Source organism: Tamandua tetradactyla, chromosome 12, assembly GCF_023851605.1.
Source record: "Tamandua tetradactyla isolate mTamTet1 chromosome 12, mTamTet1.pri, whole genome shotgun sequence".
Classification (NCBI taxonomy): Eukaryota; Metazoa; Chordata; class Mammalia; order Pilosa; family Myrmecophagidae; genus Tamandua; species Tamandua tetradactyla.
The window spans coordinates 49,718,825-49,738,426 of record NC_135338.1 but is presented as its reverse complement, the minus strand read 5'-3'; the positions used below and the strand labels follow the sequence as shown (position 1 = coordinate 49,738,426).

Below are 19,602 nucleotides of genomic sequence, written 5' to 3'. Positions count from 1 at the left end.
TGTTGTAACTCGGGGGACCTGTAGAAACAGGCTAAACCGTGGGAAGGCAACCAACATCCCAATCTTGGAACCCAAGTCTCTTTTGGAAAGCACTGATAAGTCTTCACATGATCATTTGGCTTTAGGTGAAGTCTTGTAGACATGTTCCTTACGGAACCTGATTGAAATACACTTTCAGTGTCTTGAAAAACTATCTTGGCTTATACATGGTTTACAGTTAATTCATTAAAAGCTTTTTTTTCCTTTTGTTTTTGACATTGATCTTGACACTGGGTTTAAATAAGTGGCCTCTGTGATTAAAGAATATCAACATGTTATTTTATCAATATTTTCTTTTTCATTATCTCTTATAGGTTTGTTGGAGATTTCTTTTCCCCCATAAGACATCTGCCAGTTTTTAGGTTTGAAACTTCAGTGTATGTTTTCATTTCTTGCAGGTCACCCTGACCTAGGGCAAAATACCAGTGGTCTTCAGGATGAGTTGGACTGTTAAGTCTTAAATTCTTGGAAGTTTTGGTTTTATGTTTTTATTATAATTAAGTTTGAATGCAGTTATTATCAACTCTGTAAAATGTTTTAGATAAGGTTCATTTTTCATCAGCTGTTCAAAAAGCTGTATGTTGATATTTGGAAACTTGCCTGAACCTGTTGCCCTCTTTGCGATTTTTACGTGTAGTTAAAGTGATTTTAAATGTAATAGTACTCATCAACAGTGAATTTATAAAGCAATTCTGTAGAGAGTATTTTTTTAGAAACAACAAAGTCTTCTAATACTGTAATCCATTTTTCAGGTTTGAAAACGTCATTTTATAAGAAGATGACTTGTGTTCTTTCAAGATATTACTATGAAAATATTGCTGACAGTTTTTTTTTCCTGCTCGATGGCTGATTTGGAGAAATTGTAAGGAAATTATTGTGCACATATTGTGGTGTGTAGAGTTCAAGAGTGAAATTCTAGGGTAATCAATTCAGATTTTTTTTTGTAAGACAGACAAAAGACCTAGGTTTGAGTCCCGCTTTGCCTCTTGTTGACTGTGCTGTAGGACAAGCCACCTTACCAGTTTTCTTCTTTATAAAGCTGCTTAATAATCTCAGGTTCCTTCAGCCTCTCAAATGTTCCTTCAACATCTTCTTTAGGACCACCTGAGGGATTTGATCACCCTTTGAAACTTGTTGCTCACCTGGCAATGTGGTTGCAACACAGATGTAAAATTGTAATAATGATGACAGTGATAACTTTTGGCTTTAATTTTTATCCAGAGGGAATGCTTAAATGAGTTTTCCTCCCAAAAAGATGTGTGCATGTGTGTGTGTATGTACTTGTCTTCACAAACATGAGAACGCATTTGTGGGCATGATTTCGTTTGAGGATGCGCATGTCAAAAATTCTTCATATCTGCCTTGAAAATGTGTGATGTGGGTTTTCCTTACAGCCAGCTACAGGCTTACAGGAGCCTGAGTCAAACTGTATGCATTTGAACCTAGACAAGTTCGGTAGCCAGAGCCTCTATTTCCTTATCTGTGGGGTAATACTACCTACCTCAGTAGATTTGTTGGGAGAATTGAATGAGATGATGGCACTTGGCATTTGGTCAGTTCTTAATTAATGGTACTGCTTCCAGCTGCTACTACTACTTCTGCCATTATGAGGAGAGGTGTTTGTGTATACCCTGAGTTCCAAGTTGGACTGTCATTTAGGCCAGGTGGCAGGAATATACTGAAAAAATGGAAAATTTCTTGTGGTTAAAATTTGCACAGATACTCAAAAGCCTGCCTTTTTGGGAAACCTTTAGTCAATAATGGAAGTGTGTACTAATGCGTGGTTGGTTCTTATCCTTGTGTGTGCACCTGAGCAATATACTTCACTCTTCTGTGCTTCCTCTCCCCCCTGCAGAGAGGGAGACTACTGGCTTAGGAGCCATTTCTGGGATGAAGGTCAGGACTGAAAAAATGGGGGCCAGAGAGTGCTTTGACACTGCCAGGGTGATTGCATGCTGTGCCCGGTGCTTGTTAAGCTGGGGATTTACTCCCCCATGCATGCCATCAGGTAACTGAGCTCTTGGCAGAGCTCCTCCATGATGGACTTCTTTTCACCACGAGATCACCCTGTGGAGTTGTCGGTTCTATATCAACTGCACGGGCCTCTGGTTGACTTTCTGGAGGATTGTTGTCTGTATTGTGATGCCTCAGGTTGCAAGGAGTTCTCAGGTGAGCTGAGAAGTATCCAGAAACAGGTATGTCCTTCATCCCACAGGAGGTCTCCTAGGTGACTTGACTTACAGCCTGGGTGAATCCCTGTAGTGACCTGAGCTCGGTTTTGACTGTCGCCTTGCCGGGTGATGTGCATCAGTTGTCATCAAAACCCACCAAGTTGTGGGAAAACTATGCGAATACTTGGCTCACCCCCTTTCCCCTCCCCACAAACTTGGGCTCCTCCTCTGATCCCAAGATGCCTTGTTCATGTCTTGAATGTAGTGCTTACAGTGATATTGAGTGCTTACAGCTTCTCCCACCTGGGTCAGAGATCATTCCAAGTTTATCAGGCGTCTTTCCCATCTGCAAAGGGTCTTGTTTGCCATTGGAATTTAGAGGTATTGTACAGGCAGCTTCTCCCTAAATAGAACTGAGTTGGACACACCAGTTGCTAGGGCCAAAAGCTGGACTCGCAACCCAGAACCTTCCAGTAGGGTCCCTCATGGACCCCCAGGAGAGAGTGGTAACTGGTCCCATGGCCCATGGCCATTCCCTAAAGACAAAGAGCCAAGTATGCATGTTTTACTGAGAGAAGAGGGTCTTTATGATCATGTTTTTAAAAACCAAAGACCGTAACTGTTACATTCTCTGGCCCAGTACGTACGCCCTATAGCCATAACTTTTATCTGGCCAGGTACATTTAACATGAACTTTTAGTTATGGAAATAAGGTGACCTGATTATATGTGTCGATCAGATGAGATCATATTGGAACACTTAAAAATAGATGAGTAACTCTTGACAACCAGAAGATAAAGTCGCATGAGGTGGGCCAATTGTAACCCAACCAAGGGCATCTCTGTATTCTAAACTTGTATGTGCCCTTATCGCCCTCCATAAGATATTACCACGTTAATATTAATTTGCAACATATTTGAATCACCCTAAAGAAAGTAGTGGCACTGGAAAGTTCAGTCCAGGACTAGAGCTGGCTGTCATCTTTTTTTCCCCTCCTCTGCTTCATAGAATGTGGTTTTCAAGCCCTTTACTGAGACCTGAACTTTAAAAATATCGGGGTTTTATTTATGTATTTGTAATTTATCGTGAATTTTACCTCCACTCATGTCTGCTAGTTTTAGGTCAATTTGCCTTCTTAAAAAAAAAAAATCATGAACAGGCAGTTTAATAATATGTCTTTTATTCTACCATGTATGTCTTTTTCATGTGCTTATGCAATTTTAACTTTAAGATTGTGGGTGTGATACATTGGATTAAAAAAAGGAATTTATCCACATTCAGGACAACTTAATTACGCTGATGTTGTATGTTCCTGTTTCATATCAGGTGACAAATAAAACCTGTTAAATTTGCATAATTTTGTTTCCATGATAAAGTTATTAGCAGTTAAATGGTCATGTAGAATTTATCTATCCCTTGTATTCTGGGTGCATGGTTTGATGCCACACAATTTCTTGAATTCATTTGAATGGTTCAACTCCGAAGTGAGATAGCATGGCTGATACAGAAGTATATAAAATGACCAGCTTTTTTTACTTCTTGTGTTTTCTGAGAGTGACTGGGATTTTTATAACCCCTCTGTGTCCTGTATCCTTTCTGATCCTGCCTGCATACTCCTATGAGGCTGCAGACAAGGAGAAGTAGCTAACCTTTATTTACTAACAGCCCACTGAGGACAAATTGGTGAAACTAATTTGGGCAACTCCTGAGATTTAGTTGGATAAAAACAGTGATTTTAAAGATGACAGTTGTTTGGCCTTCTGACTTGAAGAATAGGGGTAGATGTGTGTGAGAGGATATGTGTGTGTATGTGTTGGGATAATCTGAGTGTTGGATGTGACTTTTTTTTCCTTCAGTCTTTCACTCCTGGAGCAGTTTGTCTGTCTTACTATGGGAAATGAACAATGATATATCTAGAAAAAAATTCTTCATAATCTCTTCTTCCCTCTTTCATCCACTTGATCATTTTCTCAACACTTTTGTATTGAACTTGATCTAGTTCTTCAGATCATTTTCTCAAGACTTCTGTAATAAAAAAAATTACCCCCAATGATTTTAGACAATTGATTATAGGATTTCAGAGTAAAACTGCCCTTTTGGAAGCACTCACTGCTCACCATTTTGTTCTGGTTCTCCCTTGTGTGTCTTGAAGATGAGGAGAATATTCTATGATGTCAACCCATTGTTAGGATAATTTTTCTCTATTTACTTTTTTCCAGAGTCACTCAACTTCTGCTGGGACTTCCTTTGGCAGAGAGGAGAATTAAGGTTAATAAATGCCTCTCACAGACTGGGTCTGCTGTTAGTGCTTTGTATCCGTTATTGCATTTAAGCCCCAGCGTGCCTTTTGAAGGTGGCAAGTAAGCAGTGTAGACAGGAACCAAGCAGGCCATTCCCCTTGTTGCTTGGACCCACACGTGGGGATGCCTTCAGGAATGCTTACTGGGTGAGTGTGGGACTCGCCTCTGTCCCCTTGGTGTGAATTAGTTTATAGTACCTGCCACTTGCCATCTTGAAAGGCGTCTGAGGGCGGAGACCCTTACAGGGGCTTGGTGGAGAGGTCTAGGAGGTGCAGTAGGGAGAGCCCAGTCCTTAGAGAGCACAGCGGGCGGGCCTGGCGGGGGCTGAGGGGCCGCCCTGAGAGCTGTGGGTATATTGCCTAGGTCCACAGGACAGCCGGCCTCAGAGGCCTGGGAAGGGGGCCCTCGTTAACTCCCCCCTCCCCACAGGGCTCATCTCTTTTCCTCTGCTGTTGCCTCTGTGGCCTTGTCTGGGCGGGGGCCGGAAAGGCTGAGGATGAGTTTTGGGGGAATGGGGGAACTTGTGATCTGTGAATATCAGCACCTGCTGCCTTTCCCCCAGCACCCTCACCTCTTCCTTCTTGCTCCCTGATCCCCTTCCACCCCCTCCCTTCTTCCCAGCACCCACATTCCTTTCACCCCCTCCCCCAGCACTGTCCTGCTTCCCTCCCTTTCCTCCCCCTTTCTCCCTCCCTCCCCCTTTCAGTCCAGCTGAGTCCTGAAGGAGTCTAAGGAAAAGCTGAGTCCACAGAAGAGGAAGAACCAGCAGTGAGGGGGAGGCAGGGAGGCAGTTCTTATGGGTGGTGGTAGTGGTGGCGGGACCTGCACCAGTATCTCCAAAATGACATACGCATAGACTGTTTCCAGGTTTTTCTTTCCAGGAGAAGACTAAGCCTGCTTTCCAGATCCTGGAAAACTTCTTGTGTATTGGGCAGACTAGCAACTCAATGATAATTGCTAACCCTAGAGCTCCCACTTTATAAAACTGCAGTTGTCTTTTGTTCACCAGTGAGTGGACTTCATAGTTCCAGGAAGAAGTGATGAATGTAGATTGCACAAAAGTATTTACTTTCATTCCATTTGCTCAACCATCCTCATCAATTTACTACTGTCTGTCCCAGGAAGCTGAAAAAGCAAGTAGGCATGGCTCCTGGCCTCACCCAGCTTCCAGAAAAATAGACCCACAGTAAAGGGCAGCCACAGGGGGAAAGTGTTTAATAAGGAGCAGAGGAAAGAACCTGTGAGGCAGGTGACATAGTTCTGGGGCTACACTGGCTATGTGACTTTGAGCAAGTCACAGCTCCACTCTGCGCCCAATTTAGACTTGAACCAGTGTTTTCGAACTGCAGGCTTTAATCTGTGCATCTGTGTGCAGTTCCCTGTTCTAGGTTGAAAGCTGCCAGAATGCAGTATACCTTGGTTTGAGAAGGCCGATGATGTTGAGGGTTTCTTTCTCAGCTGGAAAGGCACATGGCGAGATCTGCTGGCCTTCTTTTCAGTGGCTTCCCCAGGGCTCGGTCTGTTCTCTTGGCTTTGCTGATTCTGGTGTGTCTTTGGATGACTTTTATGAAGGGAATTTATTACATTACCAATTTACAGTTGTAAGACCATGAAAATGTCCAAATTAAGGCATCAGTAAGAGGATACTATCATTCCAGAAATGCCAGTCATGACCCTGGTTTCTCTGTCACATGGGAAGGCACAGGGCAACTGCTGTCCTTCTCTACTGGCTTCTGGTTTCAGACGACTCTCTCAACTCCTGTGAGTCTCTCTACCTCCCCCTGGGGTGTCCTCCTTCTGCATCTTGAACCCTCCATGTCTAGTATCAACTCTGAGCTCTTTCTCTCTCAGTGAGCTCTTTAAAGGATTCTTGTAAACTAATTAAGACTTATCTTGAATGGGTTGGGCCACATCTCCATCTAATCAAAAGGTCCCACCCACAATTAGGTGGGTCACATCTCCATGAAAACAACCTAATCAAAAGGTCCCAGCCAGGCAATAGGTCTGTCCCATAAGATTGGATTAGGATTAAAAGAGCATGGCTTTTCTGGGGTACATATAATAGTTTCAGCCCAGCCCAGTTGGGGTTATTGAGGCTATAGCAAAGGGAAGAGAGGTGGTTTCTGTTCAGTTCTTTGAAGTACCTTAATCACTGATGCTTCATACATAGACACCTCAGAGGTCATATGTTCAAATGAGCTCTAGATTTTCCCTTCTCCCTGTCTTCAACCTAGATAGTTGCTCAAACCAAACCCACATTTTTCTCTTCTGTTTACCTGTCACTTCTAATCCATCATTGTGTCCTGTTCTCCAAAATATATCTTGAAGCTGTCTTCCTTTCTCTTTCTCCACTCCTGCTGCCGGAGCCAAAAGCCCGTGGTCATCTCTGGCCTGGACTGTGACATCAGCTCATGGCAGATCCCTACTGGTTCCATTGCACTTCCAGCCCATGCATTCATCACTCAGCTGCATGTTCCTCCTCAAGCCCATTGCTCTTTTTATTTCCTTCATAGCATATGTTCCAGTTGGTCATGATCTTGCTGATTTCTTTTTTTCTTCAATTACAGTCTTCCTCCCCTCCATGAATGTGGTCACTTTTTGTATTCTTGGGTATTCACTAATGTATCCCATCCCCCACCCCTATCCCTGGCATGCTGTATGTACCATATGAATGAATGAATGAATGTGGGTGAATGGGGTTGGAAAGACTCTCTGAAATGGAATATCAGAAGCATCAAAAGGGATTGTTTCAAGTTCACTAAGAACATACCTCTCTCTCCCTCTCCACTTTGATACATGCCCTGCCTCATTGACCCCACTCCCCAAACATGGGGAGGGATGCATCTCCCCCATCTTGATTATCAAGTTGAAGGAGTCCTCGTGGGTCCTCCATTAGGACCAGAATTGGGCTCTATCCCTCAGAAGTGGTGAGAAAGAAAAAAATTGGAAACCATTGCCTTGGACCAGTATTTACCAAATATTTTTTGGCCCAGATTCTCAGTAAGAAGTACAATTTACCCTGTGATCCAATATATACAACATATATATACATAGATACATACCAATTTCACAAAACATTACTCTAGATATTATCTCTTCTGATCTCTCATTTCTTCTGATCTGTTCTATTCTGTTTGGTTCTTTTCAGTTCAGTTCTGTTCCATGTAATCCCATTAAACCAGTTTTGGTTGTGACCCATTAAACGATTTCATGACCCACTGGTGTATCATAACCACAATTTAAAATATGTTATTTGTCCTCTAGGAACTCTAGTGAAGGGAGTCCAACATGAAAACTTGATATAAGGGCTGCAGAACAGGTCCAAAGTTTGGAGACTGTCACTCAATCTAGGCTCCTCAGAAAAAAGAAAGTTATCTGTAGAAGTGAGATTTATTTTACTCATTATGCTTATCTTTTTTTTCTTTTAACCTTTCTCACCAGTCACTTTCTACAATATAAGCTCTTGTCTGTATTGATTTTTTAAAAAAAATACTAACAGGATATTGTCTGTTATTCCCCAGGTGCTATTTTAATTAAAAACAAAAGTTGTCCTCATCCATACTTTTTGACTCATTCTCCCCTTTACTATTTCACATTAGTTTTCTCTAGTGTGTATTATGTATATAGACAAAATCTGTATATGGACAAAAATGTGTTTATACATGAAGATCTTATTCTTCTTTCGGATTCTTTTAACATTTGCTGGTGTATATCCCTCACATTTATTTCTGTAGAAAGACATCCGTATTCTTGTCTTTGGGTAAGATGCAGATATTTCTCTAAAAGCTGTGCCTCTCAAACTTATTACACAACTGTAATCAATTTACATCCTTCTCTCCCCTGATAGGGGCATTAAATGTGATTTTTCCTGGCCTTAGAAACTTGAGCTTTCTATCCTCTGCATATTTCCATTGTAGAGGTTTTCAAGTAAACCTTTTTATTATTCTGAACTAGTACATGAAACCAAGGAAAATGCTTGAAAATGGAACGAAATTTCATTCATGCGCCTTCCAAACTTGGCAGAGAGCTGTCCACTGTAAAATCAGTGGACAGACCAACAGTGTCCCCTTGGGTGTGTCCTGGAGATTTTTTTTTTTTTTTTTTTTGGTCTTTTTCTCTTTGGAATGCCAGTAATTTAAAGTTCAGGATCTATTGAAATTAGTCTTTGTTCTGTAAAAACTATCAACAATTCTAGACATTTCTTTGTAAACGCAGAACTGATTAAGGTATAAACCATTTCTTTGGATCCAAAGCCTGGGAAAATTTCTCCAGTTAGTGAATATTGTGAGATGGTCACCTGCACTGACCAAGTTTGGAATTAATCTTCACCTCCATGATCTCTGTGCAAAGACTTGAGCAGAAGGAAGCTTCTAGGTGTTAGGTTGTTGTGTGTTTGCAATATGGGTTCCTCCAGCAAGGGATAAGTTATGGGGTGAAGGGTGCATAGAAAGCAGATGGGGGAACTGAAGATAATAAAAGTGGACCTGAGAAGGCAGAAAAGCCAAGCCAGGACCAGCAGCACACATGGGTGGGCTGTCCTTTTCTTCTTCGCCTGGTCATGTCACTTTGCTAGAGGCCCCTCCCTCTACTGCTGTATGTTTCTAATGGACAGATTTGACAAAATCAGGTTTGATTAGATGAAAGTCAGTGAACAGCCAGCTCCATTCCGTATCTTGCACAAGAAAGGAGATCATGCTGTTACCATCAGTTGGGTACCTTTTGGTACCAGGCCCTGTCCTGTGTGCATAGCATCGTGCCTGGGCTTTGCACCAATCTCTGAGGGTACAGGTTTTACCAATGGGAAGCCACGACTTCCTTTGGCATCACAGATTGCATGAAGCCAAACAGGAAAGCTCCACACAGGCTCGAAGCTCTAGTTCTTACCAGACCTGCCCCCCCACCCCGCCTTCCTGCACCCAAATCTGCTACCTTATGAAATGCTCTGTTCAGCCCTGCAGATTAACTCAGTCTGGTTTTTGCAAATAGCAGTATAGCATAATAAACAAGATTCTTAGGTCAGGATTAGGAGAAACCACATTCGCAGCGTATTGTTATTTCCCTAAGAGGGTCAGTTGTCCTACATTTCTTTGCCATGTAAGATTAAGCAACCGCACCCTCAAAGCCACCTTGATGAAAACAAAAGCTGGTAGGTTCCCAGGACTGGGATAACCTCATTGCAGAAACATTTGGGTTGCGTATAGGGCCGTGGTCCATCCATGTAGCTCAGACCTCTGTTGCTGGTATGGAGCCTTGTGTTCAAGCGGATCAGAAGGGCTGGTCCGACTGGCTTCCCACAAGGACCTATGATGGGGTCAAGCCAGCACCCTGTTGTTAAGAAGCCAAGTGGCTTTCATAGTTTATTTTATGTTATTTAAATATGATGGTAACCAGTCACCCCCTCCACTTGCATACCTCTTCACTCCCCCTTAGTTATTGGTGTGCCCCTAAAAAGTGTGCTACACAGCTCGTTTCCAAAGATAAGGCCTGGGCTTCCTGGCTGGATTATCTTCTTGTCTGCTTGCTTTACTTGGAAGGTCTTAACAACCTCTCTGAACTATTGTGGGCTTGAAAGGAAGGGCCACGTGTGGATATAGAATTTTCTTTAAACATCCCAGTGATGCAACTGGGAGCTTTGATGTTTGGCACAGAAAGACTCGTCCTGACCCAGACCTCTTTCTCTGGTCAGGAGGTTCTGGCCAGTGACCTGTGGCCTTGAGCAGTTCAAATCTCAGAAGACTAGCAAGAGTTAATTCCAGTTGTGCTGCTAGCTGATATTGTTGATCGTAAATCCAAATATTTTAATGGGCTCTGAGAATAAGATTTGTCCGTATACCATTTGATGAAATGATGACTAAAATACATGTTTTTAAAAATGTGTCTCTAAATTTTACGGGTTAAGTATTTTTAGTCTTCCAGAGTGATTTTTTTTTTTTGGACCACCCCCCACCCCCACCAAGTTAACCAGTTTTGTTTCTTGCTTTCTAAATGTAGGAGGGCACGTCAGTCTTCCTGTAGCACAATAGTTCTGAAAATAAGGGAGTCTGTTGGCTGAAAGCATGGGGTGGGCACGGGTTAGTGTAATTTAACTTCTTTTCTCTCCAAATCAGTAAATATTTACAAATGACCCTTATCAAACAGTTGGGTACATTTGGTCACTGGAAAGCATGCAGTGGCAGCGGTGACTGCCCGTCGGCTGGCTGCCAGTTCCAGCAGGCCTCTGAGGAAAGACTTGGAGTTTAGTTTTGTTTTTTTAATAAAATGCTCATAGATGAAAAGCCTCCAACCAAAGATTGACCTCAGAACCAGCCTGTCCCTCTCAATGGACTGGCTGGAGAACATTTTCATGGTTTAGATTGACTTCTAAAGATTCAACTCGTTGGAGCTGGAGCAGATTGCTGCAAACTGAGGAATCCGAAAAATAAATATTGAATTCTGGCTTAGGTTTACCGTGGCTGCCCGAGTTCTTTTGTTTCTTGGGGAGGGTGATTACAGAATTCCATCCTAAGCTTAAATGTTGTTCTTTTATAACTAAGTCGGAAAAAACAAGTGGATTACTTTTCCGTTTTTGTAAAATGGTACTGATGTACCAAGATATGGTTTCAAAACAGAAGTCTTTTATTTTTAGAGCAGAGAAGGAGTTGTGACTGTGCCTTAGCCATCCCCCCCCCCCCTTGTGTTTTCTTTCAACATTTGAAATCTGGCAAATTTAAAATCAGTTTTTAGAAAAGAATACATTTATTTTGCAAAGTTGACATTGAAAAATAAAGAATTCTGAATTTTTTTAGTAGTTAGGATATGGAAATTGTTATTGTATCAGTATAACCTGGTAATCACATGCTCATTTTGTCTATCAAACTTAATATGAGTAGGATTGAAATGTGTTTTATGGTGTTCTGTTGTCAAAGTACCATACTTAAGGCTGGTAAACAGTCAACATATAAGTGTAAGGCTTTTAAAAATAAGTAACTATTATAATAGCTATATATACATCCATGTCCACACTTACTTTAATATTTTATAAAATACACAATACTTACTTTTATATTTTAATTTTCTTTGCAGAGTATTGGGAAAGGGTCGTTATGGTGCATAGACCCAGAGTATAGACAAAATCTAATTCAGGCTTTGAAAAAGACACCTTATCACCCATACTCACATGTGTTCAACACACCTCCCACGTCTCCTCAGGCATATCAAAGGTAAGCAATTCAGACTTGTTTTTTTCCTGGTCTATTAAAATTGCATTATTTTGGCAGAGAGAGGTACTGAAGCTAATTTAATAGGCTCTACAAGATTTAAAATGTAACTGCAGATAAATGAGAAAGAAATGAAGCATTATCGGGAGGTCTACTCAGGTTGCATTTCCTGTTAACCTACCGCGTCCGCTGCTGTGGAAGAATGCGTTTCCAGAAGGCTAGAAGGCTTCGTCATGGGTGGGCTGTTACCTTCCGGGGTGGAAACATCCACAAAGAAAAGTCGGCAGCTTTCACATTGCGGTGGGCCGCGTCTTGCTCGGTGAAAAGCCCAGAAATGAGTCAAGCAAGAGATTCCATCTTGGAATCCTCTGACCTGGGTGTTTCTACAAGTGTTCACCAAAGACGCCCTCAGTTGTTGTCATTCCCAGTCTCCAGGTGGACCGTGTTCCTGAGTGACCGCTTTGTTGTGGTTACTTGCTGCTTGCCCCTTCAAGGAGAACAGCAGAGACCAATGGAAATTTTCTTCTCTCTTCCCATGCCTATTTGTCTTGAGACAGTGAGGTTGTGGGTTTGGAGAAAAGGGGTGGGGTGTGGGGTAAGTAGTCGGTCACTTTTTTAAAAAGCCTATTGGTGTTGGATTCCAAAAGATAGCCATATAACCCATGGCCAAATTTTAAAGTGGATTTTATCTGTATGTAACATTTGGGTGTGTTTAAAAATAAACTTAAAAAATGTATGGCAATGTTTTTATTGTAATGACCCACCTAAGATAAATTATCCTATGTCTGCCTCTGTTGTCAGGTGGGAATGGCGTGAATGCATAAATAGACTTCAGTGGTTTTACAGCCCTCTTCTTTGCAGACGCTTTTCCTAGTCTGATGTTTGTTCTGCAGGAGAGAACACAAAGCGATCTTTGGGAATCACATTAATGAAGTTCTTGTGCATCTCAGTGAGAAGCATTCCATCACAGGCGTAGACAGTCAGTCTTCAGCAAGAGATGGGGACGAACAGCTGGGCTCTCTGAGAAGACTGCTGTATGTCTGTGTTTGCTAGGCGATTAGCGTGATGGTAGCCATGGTAACTGGAGCATCTCCATAGTAACATGTAACCGAGACAGGTGCAGTTGCATCACAAGGCTGTTTGTTGCCTGGCAAAAGGACAGGCCATTAGTACTTAGATATACGCTGTTGCCTTAGAAACAAATAACCCTACATAGCAACTACAGTTGGCTTGAAAGGTTTTTTTAAAAAAAGGTTGTACTAGCTTTTGTCTGTGTTCGTAAAAATCATGGAAGCACATTTTATTGAAAATGACAACTTGAGGTCATATTGCTTTAGGAGATAGAGTGGCATTTTCCAGAGCTGCCGCGCCAGCATTCTGGAACTGTCCAGAAGGACAGAGCCATATGCTTGGTTTTCTCCTTGTGGCTGTACCCACCCCTGAAATGGAAGGGAACTGGGACTGGAGGTCAAGAATGGCTGATATACAGGGTTGGGTGGGGAGAAGGTACCACTAATTATTGGAACATTTCCATGATTGTCCTATTCCTTTGACATTCTACTCCTTCCATCCTCCAGACCCCACAGAATACTCTTCACTTTCCTCCCCTGTCAGAACCACAGAAGTATTTCCTATTCTTTTGCTTCTAGGAAGATGAGAATATACATACTACTCACTGGATCATATCATTGGTTCATTTAGACCAGTATTTTGTTGCCAAATATGACCCCAAGGGAAACAGTAATTATTTAATAATTTGAAGGATTATAGTGGGTCTCTGGGGTTTGCAAGAGAGACGTTTTGAGCTGGCCTGAGCTTATTGAGTTCATTTGACTTTTAATATAGGCATAAAGATGCAGACAAATCAGAGCTTTTGTAATAAAATCATTTCAAAGCGAACACTTAAAATCCTGTCCTGGCATCTCTAGCCCTTTCTCCCAGTTGGCCAAGGTAAAAAAAAAAAAATAAGTGAACATTTCTCCCCATGTGGTCACTTAGATTTCACCTCTATGAAGGTCACTAGATGAGGAGTGAGTTGACGTATCAGATTCTAGTACTGCCTCTTCTGTGTCTTAACTGTGTGAGAACAAGTTGCTTTCTCTGTCCTGGGGACTACATTCGCTTCATCTGAAAGCTTAAGAGTTTACTTTAGTATTCTCTAGTGTGTGAAATTGCACCAAGTGTTCTAAGTACTATAAGGATTGTACAGTATTTGTGTGGCTTATGACGATGTGATATGCACTTCAGTTCTAAGCCTTTGGGCCACTATGGGAAAATGGACTTGGTACACAGTGAGTTGTTAAATAGGGACCAAAAACACTGACCTGATTATTATGTAACTATGTCTGCTGGGGTGCTGGGATCCCCTGTCAGCCCTTCGCAGGGTTGTTGTGTGGGGCACCTGGGGAGTGCTGGGCTTTCATGGAGCTGGTACTTAGCATACTGAAGAAGATGGTGATTACACTGGATGGGTGGTTATTGCTAGTACTTGCAGGTGTGCTTGGCAAAAAGCATCCCCATCCCAGCTACAAGCGGCTGAAAACTTGGCAGAGAAAAGGAGGCTTTGGAAAACCCTGCCCCAATACCTTGTTCGTGTCCAAATGTAATGCTGAATATTGTGAGGTGTAGACTCATGCCTCTGTTTTCTAACATGCCCTTTTGGAAGTTTGTTAGGGTATTCCCCTACACATTCCTCTTTTGATACCGAATTTGTTCATTGTTTTAAGTTAAAATGCAAAGTTTGGTGATATCAGTAAGCACTTTGCTGGTAGAAAGAAGTCTGGAGAAGCATAAAGTAAAGTACTGTTCCAAAAAACGAAATTCTGGGGAGGATGTCAAAGGGACCCAGGGGCCAGTGTGAAAGAGCCCCCAGTGGCCAAAGCTGGGACAATTTAAGCAGCTATGTTAATAAAGAACATAGTTTTGGATTAGAACTCAAAATAGAAAAAGAAATATCTATGGGCCCACAATGATATAAATGAATGATGGAATAAATAACTTAATAAGGGAGAAGAGCTGAATCTCCAGTGCAGAATAATCCCAAATAACTTACGTAGATACTCAGTTCTTAAGGGGGTAGAGCATGACACCCTACTCCTTAAGTGTGGGTCCTACATAGACCTCCTTCCGAAGAGTAAAGCATAGAAAGGGGGGAGAAAAGTAACTTGACAGTGAAGAGACCTGAAAAACACCACCTCAGCCAGGTGATCAAGGAGAACATCAGCGGTGATTTGAGTCACGTTGATTTCATGTACCCTTGATTGATATGGTGAGAACGGCACTATACCTGTGTGGCCTCCTCCCCCAAACCCATAACCCCTGTCTAATCATGAGAAAAACATCAGACCAATCCCAAGTGAGGGACATTCTGCAAAATATCAGGCCAGTCATCCTTAAAACTACCAGAGTCGTCAAAAACAAGGGAGGTCTGGGAAACTGTAACCAAAAGGAACCTAAAGAGACATGATGACTAAATGCAATGTGGGACCCTGAATGGGATTCTGGAATAGAAAGAGGATACCAGGGAAGAATGAGTGAAATCTGAATAAACTATGGAGTCTTAGTTAATGTGCCAGTGTTGGTCCCTTGACTGTCAAAAATGTACCCTGGTAATGTAAAATTTAACCATAGGGAAGCTGGATGAGGGGTGAATGAGGGAACTCTGAACTATCTTTGCACCTTGAAAAGCTCATTATCAGGAAGTCTTGCTTTTATCTTATTCTTTGCAAGATCTCCTGAGCCACATAAGGGATGTCACTGTGATTTGGATGCCACGGTTCCTGGAATTTTCCTCCTTTTTGTGAAATGGCATCCAGTTAGGCTTTGTAGGGTTCCCATGACCGAGCTCAAGGAACCTGGGCCAACCAAGCTGAATCAGCTTCCTTAGGCACTCTAAAACTTTGCCAAGGAGCCTCTGGCATGTGGCCTTCAGATTCTAGATCTGGAAAAGAGGAGACATGATAAATTTGGGTTTCCTGCCCAGATCCTTCAGGCAAGTAGGATTATCTGTTTTTGTGTTAGCGGGTATGTTCATCTGCTCTTCCTTCTCAGACGTGGAATTTCTCATTAAAGGATATGCATAGTTTTAATGCTTTGGATAGATATTATGAAATTGCCTTCCAATTTTATAACTCTGTTCAAATTTACACTGCCACTCAGCTTATAGGAAATTCCAATTTTCTAACAGCTCTCAGTGGTTGTTGGCTAAATAAGCGAGTTAGTTGCCCATTAGGTGTGCTTGAGTTTTGTGGTTTTGATATTTTATAATAGGGACCATAAAACTTTATAGTATTAGATAAATGCCCTATAAATAATAGATATCTCATAACAATGTTTATGACAACAGATTGGCCTTAAAGCATTACATATATGGATTTTATGTAATATCAGCTCTGGTATAGGCACCACACCAAAATCAGTTTACAGAAAAACAGTACAGTCAGCTCTTAACATGGATGGGGAACAGATTTTGGAATTAATCAAACAGTGTGGTTTTTTGAGTTTTCTGGATTATTAGTTTTCAGAGAATGGAAATTTAATGAAATATATTAAATTAGGGAGCCAGGGCTGGTATGGTTTTTGCCACCATGGCAAATGAAAAGACATCTCTGCATTTTACAGTACCTCTGATCAATGGGGTAGTTAGGCCAAGATTGGACTTTGGATGGCCAGAAATCCTGAGTGAGAAGGACTTTTGTTCTCCAATGTGCCTTCCACTTGTTTTTTTTTAAAACGTCATTCTAAAATTAAGGTCATATTTTACATTTTGTGTAAAGTGATGTAAGTTAACTTGTATGAAGTTAGAAAAATGCACAAGACTTTTATTTGTTGGTCTAGGTCTAAAGATTTATTTCTCGAGGGGAACACGGGTTATTCAGTGGTAGAAATCTCGCTTGCCACACAAGAGACCTGGGTTCAATTCCTGGCCCCTGTACTCTGCCCTTCCCTGGCGGTGGGGGGAGAAGGGAGAAAGTTGTGAGCAAAATTCCTTACGATATACAAAACAATGTCTGCCTCTGCGTGTGGTGTATATATGCAGACACAGAAATACATATATGTAGGGAGATACATAAAAAAAGACTTATTTCCTGGATGACTGTCTAAAGTTTGCAGAGTCAAAATATTTCAGGAAACTTTCTTTTTTTCTCACCTTTTTTTAAAAAAAATAAAATTTGGGACATTTAAACTTAAATCATTTCATTTTTAAATTTTCTCTTTGCGTCTTCAGGGCAGCTTAATGAGCTGCAAAAATACCTTAATGGCTTCTCCAAAGATTTTGACCTTTCATATATTGAGGGTCTTAATGAAAATGGTTCATCTTAGTGCTGACTCAGCAAAAGGTTTTATTTTGTCCACCAGTTGTCCTATTCATGCACTTTAAGCTTATTCTTTGTAATTTTTTAGATGACTACATAGCAGAGTAATACTGTTAAGGATATAGTTATTGTACAGAGCAGTCATTGTGTATTCAATTTGGTGAAATCATCAATTACTCCTCACCAGGCAAGTAAATTTGGCTGAGGCAGTGAGGCTAGAAGTGGCAGGTGGGAGGCAGGGGTTTGCATTGGGAGGAGGTAGGGAAGGTGGTGAGGTGTGCAGGAGCTCATCCTTTTAGACAATTAGAAGATTAGAAAATCCTTAGAATGTTAAGCTTGTTAACATAACATTGTTAATTCCCTATTCAGAAGTGCTGAATTTGCACATAGCGGAGAAGCGCTTACTCATTGCTTGGATAAGATCCAATAATTTGTAAATTTATAAGATGTCTTTCATTCCAGTTATTCAAAAGTGTTGTGCATTTAATAGTTGGCGAAGAACGGCAGACGCACAGTAAAATCAGTTGTAACTTTCAGTGACGAAGTTTAATTGTTCAGATGGTTGTGTCATTGCTAGTTTTAATTCAGTCAAACATCAGGAAAGAGTGTGGATTTAGATTAGTTGCATCATTATTATACTCCTTTTATTTACTTGTAAGCAAAAAATTTGATGGACGTTTAAACACCATATATTCAATACACTGATTTGTGTACATTTAATTATGAAGGGTTAGATATTATGTATTTTGAGAGATTATGCTTGAATTGCAACTTATGCTTAGAGTAATTTTTAAAAGGATATTAAATTTTAAAAATCAATTATAAGTCTTCATTGTGCTAAAATGTTTAGAAGGGTATGCGGAATTAATGTGGTAAAATGTGTATGGGATTGAATGACAAAATTTTCTAATAGTACTTTCAAATATAAATTTCATTTTTAAAAACTGGAGGGGCTAATAGTAGAAAAAGTTTAAAATTGGAGGGGCACACATTTATTTAAAAAATGCTCATTTACAGTGTGAATTTTTGAGACTCTAGTAGTTGGCTATCATTCTATTTGCATATCCAATTATATTATCTGTTGACTTCCATGGTATTTTCTGAGTTGGCTTTAATATTTTTGATGTCAGTCTTTTGCCTTTGGTATGCTGTCTGTGGACATTTGTCATTCATTCCTACATTATTTTGTTAAAATGGAAAAGCAGTCTCTGTTATCTTTGAGCACTTATATACAAAGCATATCGCATGAATATTCTACCCGGTTATCCAATTCTATTCTATTTTCACACTGATTCTAGAAGTTGAATGTTTAAGCAGTCCTGTTGACTATATCTGTTTTACTTAGGTACATTGAAGAGCCCCTTGGAGTTATTTTTTCATCTTTGCACTCTGCTCTCAGTCCCGGGCTTATATTCTAATAGCCGAGGTTAGGAGCTTTTTAAACTGACTACCAATAGATTTCTGTTGATCTAACTCTGGAAATAGTGGTTATCAAATAGGTTCTGAGTCGTTCATACCTCTTTAGAATTAAGTTAAGGTATTGTTAGACCTAGGAGAGGCCTGGTCTTCACAGATTTGCTTAGTATTTATTTGCTTCTCCAAATACTCAGCTGAAGGCCAGGCAGAAACCTGACCGTGAGCTTTTGAGGCACTGCTAAATGGGCAAAAGGAAAGGTTTGCAAAGTGGGGTGGAGCTGCATTCTGTACATTTGTAGAACCCCTCACCTTCCCAGAGGGAGAGAAATTGATCTGTATGTTAGAAATATGAAAGAACTGTCAAAAATGCATGGAATCAAGGTTGTGCAATGTGAAACAACAGGCAGCGATTTCTTTGTTCCATAGCAAGTGTAAAACTGGCAAATTTTTCATCACAATTAAACCTTACCACCATGTCTAAGGCTCCCCTTCCTCCAGCTTTTGTTTGCAGTAAATACTTCTGGAGTTTATGGATGTAAAAAAGTGGGAGGTGGGGGTTAAGAAATCAAGGTTAATATAATTACTTTAGAGCCCATTGGTCATAAAAAATTTGGGTGAGATAGATTGGGCAAAAGGATTAGTTTGCTCTAAGTAAGTTTGTCAGCAGTGAATTGTTTGTCGAAGAGGTACTGAATGTCTTAGGTAATACTAATAAAGGATAAATATTTGATTAAGTGATGTGATGGCCACCAATTCCCACTCTAAGTGTGGCTCAAACCTGACTAGGTGGTTTCTTTCCAGATGAGAAGGACATTTTGAGAGAAGGAGGAAAGCAGTCTGACGAGGAGATCCATGGCTTACTGAAGAAAAACCGGGACTGTGTGACCTGAAGAGCATCTTCTGGAGGGCAACATGCCACCCATCTTCAGGGTCCAGTGGGTAGAAGTTATAGAAAGAAAACTTTGGGCCAAAGTTTAAATGAAAGGTCTCTCTAAGGGAATAGCATCTAACACTGAAGCTTGGAAAATGTTTATATCCATAGTGGATGGGTGGATGAAAGGTATAAAAGTAGAACGAACTACCCCTGAGGATGTTAGTCAAGGCTAGACAAGCAGATTCCAGGGATGTCCAAGGAGATTTAATTATTGCTCAGAGAATTGCACCA

The 19,602-nt window shown here is 41.0% G+C and overlaps 1 protein-coding gene and 1 long non-coding RNA gene across 10 annotated transcripts in view; one reads left to right on the top strand and one right to left on the bottom strand.

The window, feature by feature from the left end:
• The window catches only part of LOC143652099 (uncharacterized), a 38,063-nt gene extending 25,790 nt beyond the window's left edge, over positions 1 to 12,273 (bottom strand). The window contains exon 1 of the long non-coding RNA XR_013160416.1: positions 11,888 to 12,273. This is a non-coding gene — a long non-coding RNA (uncharacterized LOC143652099). The remainder of the gene's footprint in view (positions 1 to 11,887) is intronic.
• The window catches only part of FOXN3 (forkhead box N3), a 413,410-nt gene that overhangs the window by 223,329 nt on the left and 170,479 nt on the right, over positions 1 to 19,602 (top strand). For all 9 annotated transcript variants that reach the window (XM_077123298.1, XM_077123290.1, XM_077123299.1 and 6 more), the window contains one exon: positions 11,573 to 11,709. In XM_077123298.1, coding sequence (XP_076979413.1) covers positions 11,573 to 11,709 — 137 coding nt within the window. The remainder of the gene's footprint in view (positions 1 to 11,572; positions 11,710 to 19,602) is intronic.